Here is a 20,221-nt window from a genome sequence, read left to right as displayed (position 1 = left end):
TAGAAAAGTCAATGAGTTTCAGTCTACATGTATGACGTAATTTAGAGGTTTATTGAGCAGTTTCATGTGTACCAGATGTATTTGAATTTTAGATTGTACTTGGGAGGTGCTCCAACATTGACAGCCATTTGTGTTATTACCAATGAACACATCTGTTTTAAGTGTATGGATGTATTTTTTGTTTTTGTATGTGAAACAAGAAGCAGCGTTTATACTGTTAATGGAAACTAGTGAGGACAAATGTTGTGTTGTACAGTATTTGATTACTGTTGCTGTAAATGTTTTGCTAGATTTATATTCTATGAAACTAAATATATGAACTTTGAAAACTTGAATATGTACTTGGAGATAATAATAATAAAGATATATAACATACGGTATTGTTTATCATCAAATCTGAACTGAGGTAACAATCAATTTTTTCAAAACGTAATTCTGCTTACTGTCTAATCCTTTCTATGCTTCAATGTCAGCAACATCTTGAAGTTTTTTTTTTTATTTCTGTAGAAACCCAGTTCACACCTTTCTCTGCTGTGAAGTTCTTCATCTCTTCATCTTTCACAAATTCTCCTGCACGCCTGACGTCCTTGACAGGGTGTCGCACCACATTTCCCAACCGAGGGTAGTCACACTTGTCTATTTTCTTCCTGCTTTCCTCTTTTTTCTGTTCTGGAGTAAACAAAAGGACATAAACATACTATTTCAGTTTTTAAACCAGTATCATGGTATGAAATGGGAATAGTTCACCCATAAATGAGGCAAACATTCTAAGAAAATTAAGATTTGTTCATGTTTTTGAAAGAAATAACTAATGCTCACCAAGGCTGCATTCATTATATTCAAACAGTAATAGAAAATTAAAAATAACAGCATTTATTGTAACATTACAAATGTCTTTTTAACATTATAAATACTGTCACTTTTGATCAGTTTAATGTGTCTTTGATGCATCATGGTTTGACGTCAGTGACACCAAACACCAATTTTGCTCATATTGTAACCAAACACAATGTGCTGAATGCTGAAATATACTTCTACTCGGAAATTGTACAACTTCAGTTGTATACACTAATTTTGTCAAGCTTTGTTGTCCTATTTGTATTGAAAAGAACAGCAAATGGGTGAACTATTCCTTTAAGAAGATCCATGTTAATCAGAAACATTTGGAAAATGTGTTCTGTAAGGTTTCACAATGGGTTAGTTATTTATACCTGAGGCTTTGCAGAAAGGATGTTTCGAAGCTGACGTCAGATCCCTTTCATGCTCTTCTCACTATGAAGTTTGCGGAAGGAGAAACCCATTTGTGATTTTGGATGTCTCTGTGCCTGCTGGTTTGTTGCTGATGCCCCTGAGGGCATGTTTCCTGTTCTTTTGTGCCCATTTTTTGGAAAAGTATGTGTAGTTGGATTTAGCAACTGATTAAAATTTGAATACTGCCACCTTGTGGTGAAGGCACTGGTTTTCTGATTAGCAGAGGGGAAAGGGACAGAGTTGCTGTGATGAATAAGTGAGCACTGAACTGAGACATCTCGGCAAAAAAAAAGCTCCTGTTTGTGTCCCTGTTTCCAAGGTTACTGGGAGAGTTCCATCACGCTTTTGTGCTTCTGTCTGCAGATGAGAAAAACAAACAGATTTCCCTCATGTTTTTGTCCACAGTTCACTTGTTTTAGACTGTCTCAAACTCTGCATTTTACCTCACTTTGAACATTACAGTTAGATTTTGCCTCTTGTCGGCAGGATGGATAGATAGATAGATAGATAGATAGATAGATAGATAGATAGATAGATAGATAGATAGATAGATAGATAGATAGATAGATAGATAGATAGATAGATAGATAGATAGATAGTGTTTTTTTCCATTGATTTTGAACATTTCAGGGGATCATAAAGCTATGAAAAAATATTTTATTGTATTTTTTTTTAAAGAAAGAACAATTTCTCATTTCTTTCACATGATACTGTATGTGTATCATACCATGTATCATGTATCAATATCATATATCACATTTTAAAGTGAAAAATGTGTTTATCAACACTAAATGTAATAATCTTTCAGTGAATGAGGTGAAATACTGTATGTATCCACAGAAATGCTTTTAGGAACAAAGCCGAAGACTTTCATTATGTTAGATTTGTTCATTCTTCCCACACTATACAGTATACTAGGAGAGATTACAGAAACAATTTCATTATTACGGTGATTAGGATTATTCAAATTACAGGACCTTACGTCATCTGAGCTGAGATGAACTCCTCTTGGAGATTTACCAACATGGACAAAGACACTGCTACCATCAACACCTGCTGAAACATAATAAAACTTCTTGTTCTGAGTAAGCGCCATTAAAATGATACTTTATAAATAACTTTAACCAGAACACTTACATGTGTCGCTGTCAGTACATACAGATTCCTGAAGAAGAAAAAAAAATGAGAAGGTCAAAACACAAGCCAAGTTGGCATCTAAAAACAAGTTTATTAGAAATCTACTGAAGCTTATGTCTATGTTGCTTTTAACCACAAGAGGGTAGTATTTGTAAACAATAAATATACTAAAGTTAGCAATTTTACCAACAAAACTGTGTGTGTGTGTGTGTGTGTGTGTGTGTGTGTGTGTGTGTGTGTGTGTGTGTGTGTGTCGAGACTCGTGCACAAGCGTATACCTGTGTTGAGAGGTGGACATTACTGTCCATGTTTTGTGATCTGTCACAAGAATTCATTGAGTCAAGCACTAAAAGAAATGAAAATTATAAAGAACATCTGTAATATACAATGTATTAAAGTACTGACTGTACTCTGGACTGAGTGCTAATGGAGCCTTGGAAATATTAATTGAGTCAGTCAATCAGTTGCATATAATATTGTTTCTGGAAAGTTCTGACTCTACAGGCTTTCATTTGTATTTTTATACAATCATCTTATCGTGTTATCTTATGTGCTAGAAGCTACAGTATATTATTACCTTTATAATCTAAGTTCATAAAATCTATGAACAGTGGCTCCTCCGGTTCTTCAGGGCTCTTCAAAGGGTTGAGTGGATATAAAACAGAGGCCTCTGAATGCACTCCCCTCTCTGGGCTGCAACAAACTGTGATAATTCCATGTTACAAGCACTTACCCATGTCTATTCTCTTTTATTGGCATATTTCATTGGGATATAGTAATATCATTGTACTCACTTTGGTAATGTACTCTCAAACTGATTTCCAGCTGCTGAGCTGTTGTGTGACACATCTTGCATGAGAGCTTCATCTGGCTTTGTTGGTTGAGAGAATGACACAAACCGAAAATAGATATAAACTGTAACAATTTGGGTTACTTAGTTGTGTTGCAAAAACTGTGGATTTGAAATGATCACACCTGAGGAGTATTCATCATATTGTTAAGATTTTCCAGAATTGGCAGAGAAGAGGATATGTGTGATGCAGGTTTGGGTTGGATTGGATCTGAAGACCCAGAAGATGTTGAGGGTGGTCGCAGTTGATTTTCTGAGCCACTGGCATCAGACAGGTTCGATTCAAGCAAAGGAGACAGCTAAGGATGAAGAAACCACTATTAAATCATGATAAAAACATACATACATAAGTATTCTACAAATGCTATTAATGCAAAATTTATGTCAGTGGTTACTAAATAAAATACTGGTGAATGATTTTGTTGTAGTGACTATTTTAGTCATTCTTACCGGCGTGAACTTGACCAGGCGTATCAATACTGTTGAAAAAACCCTCAATATCTGTAGATGACATCATTTGGAAATATAGCCTAGAAGGAATTACAAAGCTTTTGAAACATACCAGTACTGTGGCTGACTGCTAACTAGGTTCAGGTTTGAAGGAGAACAAGGGCTCATTGGTAACTCTGAGGGTTCTTTCAAAGCTCTTTTGGTTCTTTTCACACCAGTCAAAAGGTTTGTTTTTGGCTTGTCTAGAAGACAAATAATAACATGATTCTACAAATGAGCTTTATTAAAAGGCCATAAATGAATGTTTGCGTTGTGTTCATTTATAAGTGCACCATCACTGTACCTGTTTGCTCTTTCTTTGATGAAATCTGGTTGACTGAATAATGTCAGCAGATCCATATTGTCAGGGTTGTATCCTTTGAGTGAGTCCACAATATCTGACTTTCTTTTCATCCTTTGCTTTTGAAAAAAAGCCTCGAATTGGAGCAGATAATTACAAGAGCACAGGTTTAAGATAAAAATAACACACTAAACCTAACCAGCTGTGACCCCAGTCTAATCCCTATCAATTCATTTAACTGTAGCTAATATTTGTATTTACAATAAAGTTATCGTTCAAATGTATTAAGAATGTCTAACTTAGTTACTAAAGAGAGTGTAAAGCCTCAAACAGATGGTTTGGAGAGTGAAAAATACTTACTCTCTGTTTTGTTGTGTCTTCATATAACGTTACCTGCTCCTGGTTAGTTAAGACAAGGCGCCATTATACATATTTAAACTTAATGATTTATATCAAGTCATTTTGACATATCTGCTTTGACCTCCATGAAATGTTAATTTTACAGCCAAGTAATGATATAAAGTAAGTTATTATTAGCAAGTTTCAATAAAGTTAGCAGGTTAGCACAAACCTAGATCCTCCGACACACTTCATGTTGCCCTCAGTTTAAGTTAGGCGGTAACTTAAACTCTCTTTCGTTACAGATAACTAAATACTGACAGCGTAAAAATTGTAATTTATCAGGTTATGATGATATTAGGTCGTTAAGAGCAGCAACATATCATAAATAGGATAACTGCGCTGCGCGAGCAGAAGCTGTAACGTCTCTCAACCCACATCAGCTAACGTTATACATTTTTTTTTTTTTGTTTGTTTGTTTGTTTTGTTCAGTTCAGAAAATGAATAAATTGTTAAATCACCATAGATTAATAATGTGACTGGGAAATAATAATAATAATAAAAAAACACGGAACGACGTAGCAAAGGTACGTCGTGTGTGTTTGAGATTTTAGATTTTCTTATAAATAATATTATTGGCAAAGCACATCATAAATTTGACAATTACAAGAAAATCACATAATGATGATAGTAATAAAACATATATTATATTATATCATTATATTGAATATGTTATATATTAATATAATATTTTACTTGTCATTTAAAAACTAATCAAAATAACTAAACGAATATTAACTCCTTTTTTATTTATTAGATATTTTAAAGCTGCAATGTTCAATTTGAAATAATGAAATGTTACAGCTATATCGATGGATTTATTTTTTTTAACAAGAAGTAAGAATACACAAATAGAGTCATTAATACAGAGAAAAAATATATAAACAAGAGCAGAGCCAGGGGGAGTTTCAAATAAATACAATAAAGATAGAGCACAACTGAATAGTTTTAGCAGCCTTCTTATTTTTTGAATCATGGATGGATTTGATGTACTGTTCCGTCTCCTTACCAAAAGCAATAAAAGAAGGTTTAGAATTACTAAATTTGGCTTTGTGAATATGAAATTTCCCTACGCTATATCGATGGATCAGACCATTCTGTTATATTTAAATACGTCAAGCGCGGCAACCAATCAGCGTGGAGAGGGGGCGTAACCAACAAGAAAAACCCAAATGACGGAAACGTCTTACCTAGCGGTCCAGTTTCAACCTTACGGCGCCATGAATTATATGTATATATTCTCTGTTTAAGACATTGAGTGACCCTATGGATGTAATTTGGAACAAACTGAAGATTGCAATCGGCCTATTTTTGTAAAAGCAGGATTAAAACATGAGCAACATCCTCCATGCAGCATCAAAAGTGAGATGGAGTCAGAGCACTGCGGCGAAAAGAGCGCTGTTCCTGGCGGCCGCCGCGTACGGAGCGAAGACGCTTTACCCCATCATCTGCAAACAAATAAATCAACGGAAAACAACCAAGAAAAGCGCGTCTGCACCGGCACATGAGAACGGATTGATATCTGCTCCTAAAGCTACACCGGAGACCGCCTCTAGCCTCAGTAAATCACCCGGAGTCAATGCGCAATTCTTCAAGCAGGTTCTTGAACTGATTCAAATCGTATTCCCGAGGTTTGTAACTAAAGAACTGGGTTTGCTATGTTTACATTCACTAGCTCTGGTTTCAAGGACGTTTCTGTCTATTTATGTGGCAGGTTTGGATGGTAAAATAGTGAAAACGATCGTAGAGAAGCAGCCGCGGAGCTTCATGATCAAACTGATGAAATGGCTTCTGATCGCCATCCCGGCCACTTTTGTCAACAGCGCGATCCGGTATCTGGAGTGCAAGCTCGCGCTCGCCTTCCGCACGCGTTTGGTGGATCATGCATATAAAACGTATTTCACCGATCAGACCTATTATAAGGTCAGCAACATGGACGGGAGGCTGGCGAACCCGGACCAGTCTCTAACCGAGGATGTAATGATGTTCTCGCAGTCCATTGCGCATCTGTACTCAAACCTCACCAAACCCATCCTGGACGTGGTACTGACTTCGTATACTTTAATACAGACTGCGAGGTCTCGCGGTGCGAACGCAACCGGACCGACTCTGTTAGCGGGTCTGGTGGTGTTCGCCACGGCGAAGGTTCTGCGCGCCTGCTCGCCGAGGTTCGGTAAGCTGGTGGCGGAGGAGGCGCACAGGAAGGGCTACTTGCGTTATGTGCACTCCAGAATCATAGCCAATGCAGAGGAGATCGCCTTCTATAGGGGACATACGGTGAGGAAACGCATAATGTGCATGTAGAAAAATCAATATAACATTAATAATTGCTTTCTGGGGAGCATAAGGCGAGGAAATGCATCGATCATATAGTGCAAATGTGATTGCTTATTAAATTACAGAGGACCTTTAAAAGTGTCAGAAACAGTGTACACATGTGCATAGGCCTACATATATTAAAAATGCAAAGGAAGTCCCATTTTATAGGGACATATGGTGAGGAAGTACATGTGACCCTGGACCACAAAACCAGTCATAAGGTTCTTTTTCTTTTCTTTTTTTTGAGATTTTATACATTATGAATGAACAAGCTTTCTATTGATGTATGAGTTGTTAGGATAGGACAGTGGCTGAGATACAACTATTTGAGAATCTGAGGGTGCGAAGAAGAAAAAATTAAATATTGAGAAAATTAATTTGTCCAAATGAAGTCTCAAAAATTAGGTTTTGATATATTTACGGTAGAACATTTACAAAATATCTTCATGGAACATGATCTTTACGCAATATCCTAATGAGTTTTGGCATAAAAGAAAAATCTATAATTTTGACCCATATAATGTATTTTTGAGTATTGCTGCAAGTATAACCGGGCGACTCATGACTGGTTTTGTGGTCCAGGGTCACGTGTTATTTTACTTTTATGACATAATTTCGTTTTACCTATATATAAGTGCAAGAAATGTGCTTCCATACATAACTGAATAGGGATTCCTTCCTGAATTTGAATTACATTTCAAAATGAATGTAGGGAAATATAATTAAATTGACACTTTAAGAAATTCATATAACTATATATTTTTTTTAAATACAAAGAGGTTTGTCAAGACAAGTGTTAGTTAATGTTAGTTTGACAGAACTTTTTTGAAAGCCTTGTTGTGATTTCTGATTTCCATAACTAGCCATTTTCTTTTTGAGGTCTGTAAATGGTCAGTATATTTAATCTGTTCTCATGTGGCAGGTGGAGATGAGGCAGCTGCAGAAGTGTTATAGTGCCCTGGCGGAGCAGATGAACCTCATTCTATCAAAACGTCTGTGGTACATCATGATTGAACAGTTCCTCATGAAGTACGTCTGGAGTGGAAGTGGCTTGGTTATGGTGGCAGTGCCCATTATCACTGCCACTGGCTTTGCTGACAATGGTATGTGGAAGTGTAGTTTGTGTAACTGCTGTATATATACAATCTCATTCCAATTTCTGTGCTGTGCCTTATTTTAAATGACGTTCCAGTGCTTCCATTTTAGAAATATAATATAGTGGTATTTGCTTAAAGATGTCATGTTTCATATTCATTTTCTTTCTTAAAGAGCTGGCTGACGGTCAGACACAAGTGTTGGTGAGTGAAAGAACAGAGGCCTTTACAACAGCTCGCAATCTACTGGCCTCAGGGGCTGATGCCATTGAAAGGATCATGTCTTCTTATAAAGAGGTAAAATATTAAACATGCTCTTCTTTCTTGACATTTTGCATAAATGTAAATAATGCTATTTTAAGATCTATGTAAAACTGTATGTTTTTGAAAGAAGACTCTTATGTTCCCCAAGGCTGCATTTTTCTGTAATTTAATTACAGTTACTTCTGATGTAATTATGCAAAATGCTGTATAAACTATAGACCATTTCTATAGAACAGTAGCGGATTTCACATCAAAATTGAACATGCCATTTCAAGAATAATATATGCAATTGTATATTATTTATTTTAAAGAATTAAAAGAGCAGTTTTATGTCATTGTACTGTTCAAACGGTCAAGGTTGATTATAAGTATTGCAGTACTATTTATAGTAATTAGTAGAGTAATCTAATTGCACAGTAGCTATAATGAGTATACTATAATATACTGTGTTTGGTTACCTGGATGATCCACGACTGTTTTTTTTGTTTGTTTGTTTTGTGATGGTTGTTCACGAGTCCCTTGTTTGTTCTGAACAGTTAAACTGAGCACTGTTCTTCAGAAAAATCCTCAGTGTCATGCAAATTCTTCAGTTTTCCAACATCTTTTGCATATTTTAACCCTTTCCAGCAGTGACTGTATACATTTACATTTACATTTATTCATTTAGCTGACGCTTTTATTAGGGGTCGACCGATATGAGTTTTTCAGGGCCAATGCCGATACCGATTATTACAGACCAAGTAGACCGATAACCGATATATTGAACCGATATATATGTCTGGTGTAAAAATGAAAATGAATGTCAAAATTAAGAATAACAAGGGCTCTGACAAAAACGGCCTTCCCTAGTGTTGGTTGCACTTCTTACTCTTGTCTTCCCCCATGCATCCATCTACAATAAGGGTAATATATAAAGAGAGAGTTAAAAGTGGGGCCACTGTATGCTTCATGATTAAGCCTATGAATACTAAATACTACAGCTAAACAGCTTGGGGAAATGTAAGTATTTGGCTTCAATAATTTACATGTTAGAAATGTATGTGTAATAGCATAACCTCTCATAATTCTTCATTAATTATTTTCGGTTGACTAAATCATAACCTACAAGAAGGGACTATTCAATTCATCATCTAATGCACATCAATTGATTAATTTAAAAAGCGCAATGTATATAATACGTGTAAATAATTTAATTGTCTTCATAGCTCCATTGTAGAAGTTGCGAAGAAGACCGCAACTATTTTAATGAAACTATAACACTAATAGTCTGTTATAGGCTCACTTGGTTCAATAGCCTATTGAAATGTCCCAATTTCCGTCATCCTAATCTTGGCCTATGTGACAGTAACTTAATCTTGGCCTATGTGACAGTAATTTCCATTAGTTTTCATTTACAGAGCAGTGCAAATGAAGGCATAAAACATTAATTTAATTTATCTTTTAATCAAATGAGAGTTGAACTCTATTTTTTGGCAAACAAATGGGTTTACTATTAAAATTAAAACATGTAAGAAATAGCGTATTGTGTGATTGTTCTTTTAAACAAAAGTTGTAATAATTGTAGTAGCATTAGTAAATAAACCAAACTTTTATTTTGACGGGTTGCCATGAGGACCTCTTAAGTTTCTGTAGCCTATTTATGATATGACGATCGTTTTACTCAAACGAAATAGTCAAATGCTCATGAAGTAACTCTCAGAGCAGTTCTGGGGATGATGTTCATATATTTATGTCCTCATTTAGTGACATGGCAGATGCGGAAAACACCGCGAGCGTCGCGCACTTCAGTGTGTGTGTGTGTGTGTGTCAAAACCGCGCGTCTGTGCCTTTCACATATACAGAGACACGCCGAACATGCAGAATTCATATTTAAATAGTCTTTTTGCAGCTTAATGTTTACAGATAGTCCATATCATGAGTCGATTTAAGTGTACTGACCTACTTTTGATTAATTCATCCAAACTGTGACTAATTCCGTGACTCCGCGTTATACAGTAAATTCCATATGACTGGATTCCGCGATTCCCCCTGCGTTTCCCCCATCTCGGAAATCATAAATAGATAATATTGAGGTTTTTACAACTTCAGTGTAGTGGATTGTAATTTATTGCAACTTGTGCAACGTCTGCTGCTGCCTTTGAGAGAGAACTGATGCGTGATGAAGCAGCACCAGTTAGCAAGCGTTTTCGGCTTGAGAGCGCCTTTAGTCTTCCACGTTGATTGGTCGGACTCCTGACTCTCAACAAATCAGATGCGCGGTGGGCGGAGACTGCTCTAGGCCACAGAGTGGTGAGTTCCGACAGGCTGCATCAGAGCCAAATAGCGCGTTTCATAATTAAATAATTTTATCGGCACATCGGTTTTGAAAATGACCGATGCCGATTATCATAAAAATGCTTAATATCGGTGCCAATAATCGGCCAGGTCGATAATCGGTCGACCCCTAGCTTTTATCCAAAGCGACTTACAATTGCTATATATGTCAGAGGTCGCACGCCTCTGGAGCAACTAGGGGGTTAAGTGTCTTGCTCAGGGACACATTGGTGTCTCACAGTGGATTCGAACCCGGGTCTTTCACACCAAAGGCATGTGTCTTATCCACTGCGCCATCACCACCCCTGTATGATTTTGAGATCCATCTTTTCACACCGAGGACAACTGAGGGACTCAAACACAACTATTAAAATAGGTTCAAACATTCACTGATGCTCCAGAAGGAAACACAATGCATTAAGAGCTGGGGGGTAGGGGGTTGAAAACTTTTGAACAGAATGAAGATGTCCACATTGTTCTTATTTTGTTGAACTGATTACTTCGGAAGCAACAGAAGATACTTGCATGTTTCCCGGAAGACAAATTAAGTACAATTTACCTTGATCTTCAAATTCAAAAAGTTTTCACCCCCCCCCGGCTCTTAATGCATCGTGTTTCCTTCAGGAGCATCAGTCAATGTTTGAACCTGTTTTTAATACTTGTGTTTGAGTCTCTCAGTTGTCCTCGGTGTGAAAAGATGGATCTCGAAATCATACAGTCACTGCTGGAAAGGGTTAAAATATGCAAAAGATGCTGGAAAACTGAAGATTCCGCAGGACACTGAGGATTTTTCTGAAGAACAAATGCTCAGTTTAACCTCATGAACAACCATCACAAAACAAAAAAACAGTCGTGGATCATCCAGGTATCCACACACAGTATTAAGAACCAAGGGTTCCCAAACTTTTGAAGGAGGTTGTTTTAATAATTTCAGCTATTTTTTTTTGTCTTGTGGAATATGTAAACATATTTTATGTAAAATATATTACTTAGGACAGTACTAAATAAAAAATAACATGCATTTTGTATCATCTCTCTTATTTTGTTAAAATTATTCACATTTTCACGGATTCCATTCCCAAACTTTCGCATGCCACTGTATATATATATATATATATATATATATATATATATATATATATATATATGTGTATTTTGCTTTGTAAAATTTGTTTTATTAGTATATTCATTAATTCTGCAAAAAAAAAAAATTACAAAAAACCCTCAAACTGTCATGACAAAAATTATTTTTTTTCTTGTATAGCAGTACAACAGCAAGGGCAAGATCACCAATACACATGAACTGAAACCACAAAGGATGTGATGTCATGCAGCAGTGAAAGCTGGGAATCTTAACGTAGGCTAGTGTTCAGTGTTGGTATCAACTGCCACTCTGTTGACTAAGCCTGCTGGGCAACTTAATCCACCATCTGTTGAATAGAAAGCATCAGTCAGAGCCGCTTCACAGATGCTGCGTTTGTCCATTACAGTGTTAGATACTATAAAGCACTACAACACTCTATTTCAGACCTTTTAAATAGCATATTGTGTTCTAATTATACTTGTCAACTAGCCTTACATGTGATTTGTTAATAATTAATATTTTGACATTTTCTCAAGAAATGTGCTTTCTACTGTAAAACCAGCTGCCATGTTGCTAGGGTGTTGTAAATGGTATATAGTATATATTAATACTTTTGGTAACACTTTAGTATAGGGACCAATTCTCACTATTAACTAGTCCTAACTAGTTTCTAATTAGCATGCCTATTATTAACTGTTAACTGATATTAACTGTAAAATATTAGATATTACATATATTTTGGTAGTAAAATGTAAAACAAAACACATTTTATTGGTCCAGACCGCAGATATATGTATTTTGTTAAATGTTTCCAACTGCTCTTTATCATTTAATTAGAAACACCACAATATAATTAAATTGTGTTGTACATAAAAACTAATGAACATGCATTCAAAGTTTATTTTAAATTAAAAGTTCTATAAACAACACTTGCATTTTTACAACAAGTGTGTCCCATTGGGTAATGAAAAGTTCTGCACACACTTGTGGTCTTCACACCCACTTGAACACTTGGACCAAATACAGGAAATACGTCATGTACTGTAAGTAGACACGTGTTCAAGTGCAAAGACCACAAATTTGGACAAGCATTTTTGGTAACACTTTAGAATAAGGAACACATATTCACTATTAACTACGACTTTTCCCTCAATAAATTCCTAATCTGCTGCTTATTAATAGTTAGTAAGGTAGTTGTTAAATTTAGGTATTGGGTAGGATTAGGGATGTAGAATAAGGCATTAACATGTGCTTAATTACTACTAATAAATGGCTAATATTCTAGTATTATGCATGCTAATAAGCAACTAGTTAAGAGACCCTGAAATAAAGTGTTACCACATTTTTTGTCCTTTTTGATATTTGATATACACCATAGAAGAATGCAGAAAACAACATGTCTAATTCTGAGACTATTTTTAATATAGCAGAGCACATCAAGCTAGCAAAGAAAAAACACCTCTAGATTCTCAAACCCCTTAGAAGGTCAGTTAAAAAGTTACTCTCAGGAGACTAATCTTTCCTTTTGACTCCATTGAGTCCCCAAAGGAAAGCACAATGTTTCTTGCCGAGGCTCTTGGGATGTGGTGTGTCTGTCTAAACAAAGAAAAACACTGCGCTAAACACTTCCTAACACATGGTTTGGATCAGATTAAGCATTCAGGCCAGTACTGTGCAAAGGATTGAACTATAAACTTCACACAATGGGTTTAGCAAAGGCTGATTAGCATTTTTGATGCTAGAATGCCGAAATTTCAGGTCACTTGTTTAAATACCTGGTCACTTACTTTGGATCTGACAAACAGCAGTTGAGCAATGCAATCTGTTGTTGGGTCACCTCAGCCTCTAAAGGACTCGCTATCACTCCAATCACTTACATTTGTTCTGTATGCTTTAGGTCACCGAGTTGGCTGGCTACACGGCACGTGTGCACAACATGTTCTTGGTATTTGACGAAGTCCAGAGGGGAATATACAAACGTTCATCTGCCGTCTCGACCGCAGAGGAGATGATAAGCGGGGATGATAACCGACCTGAGATGCACATCAACGGGCCTCTGGAAATCAAAGGTCTAATGAATATAGTGTGATTCTGCTGCTGTGTTCACTCAAAACCAAAAATGAGCTCACCTTCATGTCTAAACCTGTATGACTTTTTGTCTTATGTGGAACATTAAAACCCACAGCAGAAAGAAAGTCATATAGATTTGGAACAACATGAGCATAAATACATTTTTTTGGGGGGTGGGTCTGTTCCTTTAATTGCTCAGTCATGTCCTTAACAAAAGAGTGACAAAAGAATATTTTCTTGGAATGAAATGTAACTAGAGATCATATTGAGAGAATATTCATAAAACTTGATTGACACAGGAGGCACTTCGCAAAAAGGGCCTGATACTTAAAAAAATAATAATAATAATAATTAAGTTGGAATATTATATTTGTTTTAATTTTATACGCGTTTATTTTTATGGAGTTTTTAGGTTTTGCGAGCCTTTTACCAGCATTTAAGGCATATCTTACCCTTGATTTTTGAGCTTTTGCAGTTTAGCAAACAAGTGTTCAGATCAAATTTATCAAATTACAGAAAAAGTACAGAATAGGAAACAGCCAACTTGTTTGGAATCAACTGGTAGTTTGCAGTTATTAACAAACTTATTTTACAATAATTAATTTCTTTTCATCTTTTTTTTTTTTTATACAGTAACTTAAATCACAGTGGTTTAATCGTTAAACTTAATGATGAATGTCAACACTACAATTTCTTGAAATGGAATCATTTAATTGTTTTCCCACAGTGCTGTAGAAGGTTAATTTTATGTTTAGGTAATAGTTATATGTCAAACATCCCTAACAGGTCTCACACAATTAAATAAAATATGCTTCTAATGCTTTACAAAAAGAGGAATGGGAGTCCAATGTGTACTATATTTATGGGCATAACTTTCTAATGAGAGATATTTGATTGCATTCTAAAACTCTGTTTGATTGTATACATTTTTCCACTCTTTCTACAGGCAAAGTGATTGATGTGGATAAAGGTATAGTCTGTGAAAATGTGCCTATAATCACTCCTAATGGAGATGTGGTTGTGTCGTCATTGAACTTCAAGGTGAGTTAAACACGAATGAACATTTAAATTTAGTACTACATGTTTGGTCACAAGTGCACACATATAATGATACTGTCTCGTGTTATCAGTCAAGATCATAGTTTTATATTTACATATGCGACTCAGAAACATGAAGTGTGCTAAACAAGTCAAGACAAGGTTATGAAGGGAATGTTGTTTGGCATTGTGCAAGAGTTTAGTTGTTTATGGTAGCCAAGCTATATGACAAATTGTTGCATTAATATAGGATTTGTCTATATTTATCATATATTTTGGTTTGCATCTATCAAGTTCCACATCAACAGACAAATAACCCAGTTATTGTAAAGTACCCAATTGTAGAGCTTGAGATCAAATTAAAAGTATGTCTTTAGGGTTTCATTGAAAGTTATATACACTGTACCTTTTACTTAACCATGTGAACTGTATTCAGTTTCCTGTAACTCGATATTGTTTGCAGGTAGAGGAAGGGATGCATTTGCTGATCACAGGGCCAAATGGATGCGGGAAAAGTTCTCTGTTCCGGATCCTCAGTGGCCTGTGGCCCGTGTATGGTGGACTTCTGTATAAACCATCACCTGAGCACATGTTTTACATCCCACAGAGGTACAGTACTACACACCAACATTCATATTTCACATAAGGGCATCGCTCCGTAATATAGGATTAACACTCCAGAGCAGGGTTTCATAGCCTAACCATGCTTCCAAAGTACAATTGTGAAACGTAGTGGGAAAAACCCTATACTGTACCAGCACTGTTATACATGCAGAGAATGTTCTCGCCTCCTGCTGCTTTTGTAACCACGGACCATTTTCATAACCACATTGTTTTTGCAGGGTATGGTTTATGGAAATACAGTAAATAATTAAATGAAGAAATGTGATACAAATCATTAAAGAAGTGTTACATTTACAAATCTATTGCTAGTCATACCAAGTAACAAAATGCTCTGCAAGTCTATACCATATTGACCACCAAAAAATACTGTAACCATTTATATACGACGTACAAGAAGCACATTGGATCACATTTACTGTGTGCATACAGTAAAATTAGAAAAGCAACGATCCTTACATAAATTGCAAAGGAGACTCAACTCACAATTGATTCCAATAGGTTTTGATGTTAGCATTGTTACTAAGGTATAAAGTATAAAATGTATCTGCAAATAATTTTTATATATGTATTTTAGTACTGAATGAATAGTAATTTCACATGTTAACATTTCTCGATTATCCTCAGATTTGTTCATTGTGTCACAAAGCATTGGGTTTGCGTTCTCTGTGAAGGAGACAGTATGTGATTTTGCTTTTGATTTTGACCAGACCCACTTACTTTATTTTATTATGCATATAATGTTTGCTTTCTTTGTAGCAGACTTTAAGGCATTAAACAAGGCATTAAAATGCATTTAGGTACTATGTTTCAGAAAAGCTACTGTCCTTTATCTCTATTCCATATTGCAGACGTTACATCGCCAGGATTTGACTGCTGTAACCAGAGTCAGACACAGCGTAACTAAAGCTCTGTGAACTGCTGAGTGATAGAAACCAGAGTCCTCAGTAGTGAAATATTTACCGATTCCTGCAGGTGCAAGCGCAGCCAGACCCAGGAAGCCCATTAATATTTTATACACAGGCTGTTGTGCTTATCTATCTATCTATCTATCTATCTATCTATCTATCTATCTATCTATCTATCTATCTATCTATCTATCTACTGTCTGTGGTATATATAATACCACACAACCTTAAATACTTCACTTCACCTGACATAATATCAGTAAATAACAGTAAAAATGTTTTATCCTCTCTCCAGACCATACATGTCCATCGGAACGTTACGGGACCAGGTCATCTACCCCGACTCTCTAGACGACTTGCATGACAAGGGTTACAGAGACAAGGACCTGGAAGTTATTCTGGACATTGTCAATCTAAACCACATTGTTACCCGGGAAGGAGGTTTGTACATGTAATTCCCATTTAGCAAGTGTTTCACCATTTCAATCTCTTTTTGATCCTTGAAAGAATTATTGTGTGCTGTGTAATAGGATTCCAGTTTTTTGAGCCAATTAAAAATGCAGTTTTGTTATTTATTTAAAAAAATAAAAAAATAAAAATCTATTCCACTAATACATAAGCATTTTTGACTACTGTGTCTGTTTACAGGGTGGGATGCTGAGCTGGACTGGAAAGATGTTCTTTCTGGAGGCGAGAAACAGCGTATGGGCATGGCACGCATGTTTTACCACAAGTAAGATGTTGTTGGACGTATTGTTTTAATGTATTTTAATTGATTTTAAATAATAATAACAATAATTGATGCATTTTTTCAGGCCGAAGTATGCTTTGCTGGATGAGTGCACCAGTGCGGTCAGTATTGATGTAGAGGGTAAAATATTTCAAGCTGCAAAGGATGCTGGTATCTCCTTGCTGTCCATCACCCATAGACCCTCTCTATGGTAAGAAACATAAAACTTTACATTTCTTGAAATTAATCTTGAAAGAAGGGACTGTATAACATAAATTAATTATGTTATTCTAATTAATTCTGATTGATTAATCAGTATTTGCATGAAATATGCCCCCTTCCCAAAAAGAAATATGTGACCCTGGACCACAAAACCAGTCAATTTTATGAAGCCTTTATAAGCTTTCCATTGATGTGTGGTTTGTTAGGATAGAGCAATATTTGGCTGAGATACAACTATTGGAAAATCTGGAATCTGAGGGTGCAAAACTCCAAATATTGAGAAAATCGCCTTTAAATTTGTCCAAATTAAGTTCTTAGCAATGCATATTACTAATCAAAAATTAAGTTTTGATATATTTACAGTAGGAAATTTACAAAATATCTTCATGGAACATGATCTTTACTTAATATTCTAATCATTTTGGACATAAAAGAAAAATTTATCATTTTGACCCATACAGTTGGCTATTGCTACAAATATACCCGTGCTACTTATGACTGGTTTTGGGGTTCAAATTAGGTAGACAGTACCAAAAATATCTTGTATAGAATATAATACAACATGACTAAATGTTATTTTGAAGTTTTGTTTTATTTTCATATTGCACTAAATGATTGCATTAAAATGAACATCTCTCTCTGAAAGTATAGTAGTATTTATTTATTTATATGTAAATATTTAGTAGGGAATTGTTGTGAATGAGTTTGCATAAAGGAACATTTTACCAGTTACTACAGCAACAAATGCATGGAATGCATTGTACACATATATTAGATTTCATCAAATGATGTAACTTCATACTCTTCTCACCCATCCGCAGGAAATACCACACACACCTGCTGCAGTTTGACGGGGAGGGCGGCTGGCGGTTCGAGCAGCTGGATACAGCCACACGGCTCTCACTGACGGAGGAAAAACAACGCTTGGAGTCTCAGCTCGCAGGCATCCCTAAGATGCAGCTCAGACTGAATGAACTGTGTAAGATCTTGGGCGAAGATTCGGTTCTAAAGACAGTGGAGAACAAGGATGAGGACTGAAGGAAGCCTGGAGGTGCTTGATGTTCAGGAATACTTTTGGTACTTTTTAGCAATGATTTTAACATTTGATGTGTATAAATGACAATTCGATACTGAAATTGGAGTATAATAGGAAATGTAGAAACAGTTCCCTTTTGTTTTATTTTTTTGTTTTTATAGTGTAGTTTTGTTTTTTTGTTCATTTGTTTTGTGTTATATTTTTGTTTTGCTGTTTTGTTTTATTTAGATTTTTTTCTTTGTTTGTTTTTGTTCTTTTGTTTTGCTTTTTATGTCATGTTTTTTTGTTTGTTTTGCTTGTGTGATTTTCTTATTTTGGTTATGTTTTCAGCACTTTATTGAACCTATTGCCCAAACATTTAGCTGTATAAATTATGTCTCGAATGATGTATTTTTTACTTTCCTGGATTAACACTTTCAGCTAGTTATTATTTAGGTAGTGTACTTCAAAAGATGTATTGCTCATTTTTTATTGATATTTTAACCTAAACAACTTTCCTCCATATCCGGAAACAAAAACACGGTATGCTCTAGTAACAACAATAGTGATCCAACTTTTCTTTTTCTTTTACAATCTTTTACACAATCAGCCTTTGAAGAACATAGATAGTCTCATCACATTTTCTCTATCTATAGGTCATTGTTTGAGTCAGCTGGAGATATCTGGGTTTAAGACAGCAGGTTTCTGGTTTTCTGAACTAATACAATATGCTGAATACACACGGTGAGGGCAAAGGTTCTGTTGTGTCCACACTGAGCTGACAAACAGACAGAGAATGTGTGATTCTGGGTCACCTGACTAAGCGAGAAACATGTTCGTCATCATGTTTTAGATTTGTTTCTCAGTTCTACTATTTCATGTCGAGTCGTATCATTAGATTGTTTGTTTCAAAATGTATTGCACACACCCTATGTCCTTTCATTCAGACTGATATACTGTGAAGTTTGTCTGACAGCTGTGATGTGTTTATCTTTAATACATTTTTTAACTTTTTCATTCAAATACTGTATTTCATTTGTTTTTATTTTTGTTTGAAACCCTACATGGTTAGAAGATTCCATTGACTAGTTCACTAGTCTTTGTGAGCAAATACAACAACTACGCCGGACTCAAAATTACCGTTATTTTTTAAACACAAATTTAACCAGAACCTTAAATGTGCACTCTTAAAAAATGTGCTTATATGGATTACAAATATTAGTCAAGTTTTGATCTGCATCCCAAAAATGTAAATAGTTTTTTGATATTCCATTGTCACCTGACATTAATACCTATGGAATATGCTGACCTAGGTTGAAGAATAGCTTACTAGGACTTAGGGGGGTATAAAATCACTAGGTTTAAGTAAAAACACAAAGAGGCCTCTGGGTAGTACTTGTACTGATGTACAAAAAAACTAAATTACTGCATTTTAAGAAACTACTGGAGAACAAAATGAACCATTTCTTGTTTGTACAACTGCTTGCCCATATGCTAGGTTAGGTTTTTTAACCAATCTGGGGTTTTTTTTGTTTAGTTTTTTTACTTGAATTATATGCGAATGAAGGCTTGACTATGTCAACAATCAAGAAACTAATAAAAATCAGCCTGTAAATAAAATGTTACAATCAAAACATATTAAGATTGTGATTTGTGAAATCTATCTGTCTCTCTGTCTTTCGTCTAACAATGATCTCGATTGATCGATCAGTCTGTCATAGAAACAGTTCCCTTTATTTATTATTTGTTTGTTTGTTTGTTAGATCTATCTATCTATCTATCTATCTATCTATCTATCTATCTATCTATCTATCTATCTATCTATCTATCTATCTATCTTATACGTGCAATACTCTGTGTGTCCAAAAGGAGGCGCTGTAAGATTTATACTTTCTGCCAACCAGCAGCTACATATTATTCAAAAGGTCTGTGCTATATGAATGATTGAATGAATGAATGAAATAAGGAGCAATATATATATATGCATGTATGTATATTGTACTGGTTATTTTATTGTATCGGAAATGTTTTGTATACATATTGTATTGGATAATTTAGGCTACATGTCCCAAGCAAGCCACCTATGCTGTCTGTCATGTGTGGTTTTTGTTGTCGA

At 35.5% G+C, this 20,221-nt stretch overlaps 2 protein-coding genes across 5 annotated transcripts; one reads left to right on the top strand and one right to left on the bottom strand.

Annotated features, from left to right (window-relative positions):
- Positions 1 to 31: 31 nt before the first annotated feature.
- LOC306858560 (uncharacterized protein) lies at positions 32 to 4,812 on the bottom strand. 4 transcript variants are annotated; one of them, XM_079399142.1, is made up of 11 exons: positions 4,600 to 4,812; positions 4,032 to 4,147; positions 3,801 to 3,930; positions 3,689 to 3,717; positions 3,183 to 3,537; positions 2,966 to 3,091; positions 2,667 to 2,734; positions 2,389 to 2,416; positions 2,234 to 2,304; positions 1,212 to 1,608; positions 32 to 669 (listed from the first exon to the last, which is right to left on the bottom strand). In XM_079399142.1, exons 5-10 carry the CDS (start codon positions 3,253 to 3,255, stop codon positions 1,468 to 1,470), a joined length of 507 nt encoding a protein of 168 aa, XP_079255268.1. In that variant the 5' UTR covers positions 3,256 to 3,537; positions 3,689 to 3,717; positions 3,801 to 3,930; positions 4,032 to 4,147; positions 4,600 to 4,812; the 3' UTR covers positions 32 to 669; positions 1,212 to 1,467. The 4 variants fall into 4 exon arrangements, with proteins under 4 accessions (XP_079255268.1, XP_079255269.1, XP_079255267.1 ...); XM_079399143.1 differs by lacking the exon at positions 3,801 to 3,930 and having other exon boundaries at positions 3,689 to 3,768; XM_079399141.1 differs by having other exon boundaries at positions 3,689 to 3,930; positions 4,032 to 4,812.
- A 749-nt stretch (positions 4,813 to 5,561) lies between these two features.
- LOC306859087 (ATP-binding cassette sub-family D member 2-like) lies at positions 5,562 to 19,761 on the top strand. The gene is made up of 10 exons (XM_079399909.1): positions 5,562 to 6,704; positions 7,669 to 7,849; positions 8,016 to 8,137; positions 13,399 to 13,570; positions 14,518 to 14,612; positions 15,073 to 15,218; positions 16,434 to 16,579; positions 16,787 to 16,871; positions 16,954 to 17,079; positions 17,912 to 19,761. The coding sequence occupies exons 1-10, from the start codon at positions 5,760 to 5,762 to the stop codon at positions 18,126 to 18,128; spliced, it is 2,235 nt and encodes a 744-aa protein (XP_079256035.1). The 5' UTR covers positions 5,562 to 5,759; the 3' UTR covers positions 18,129 to 19,761.
- Positions 19,762 to 20,221: the final 460 nt, after the last annotated feature.

The sequence above is a fragment of the Barbus barbus genome, assembly GCF_936440315.1.
Source record: "Barbus barbus genome assembly, chromosome: 39".
In the NCBI taxonomy this organism is placed as follows: Eukaryota; Metazoa; Chordata; class Actinopteri; order Cypriniformes; family Cyprinidae; genus Barbus; species Barbus barbus.
Note: the sequence above shows the minus strand (reverse complement) of the source record. Positions and strands in the feature narration are given on the sequence as shown.

Coding starts and splice junctions, on each gene's coding strand:
- LOC306858560 (XM_079399141.1), bottom strand. CDS start 3,255: ATGAAGCTCTCATGCAAGATGTGTCACACAACAGCTCAGCAGCTGGAA. Junction 2,305..2,388: donor ATGTACTGACAGCGACACAT/GTAAGTGTTCTG, acceptor ATGTTTCAGCAG/GTGTTGATGGTAGCAGTGTC. Junction 1,609..2,233: donor TTCATCTCAGCTCAGATGAC/GTAAGGTCCTGT, acceptor TCTCATCTGCAG/ACAGAAGCACAAAAGCGTGA.
- LOC306859087 (XM_079399909.1), top strand. CDS start 5,760: ATGAGCAACATCCTCCATGCAGCATCAAAAGTGAGATGGAGTCAGAGC. Junction 14,613..15,072: donor TGTCGTCATTGAACTTCAAG/GTGAGTTAAACA, acceptor TATTGTTTGCAG/GTAGAGGAAGGGATGCATTT. Junction 17,080..17,911: donor ACCCATAGACCCTCTCTATG/GTAAGAAACATA, acceptor ACCCATCCGCAG/GAAATACCACACACACCTGC.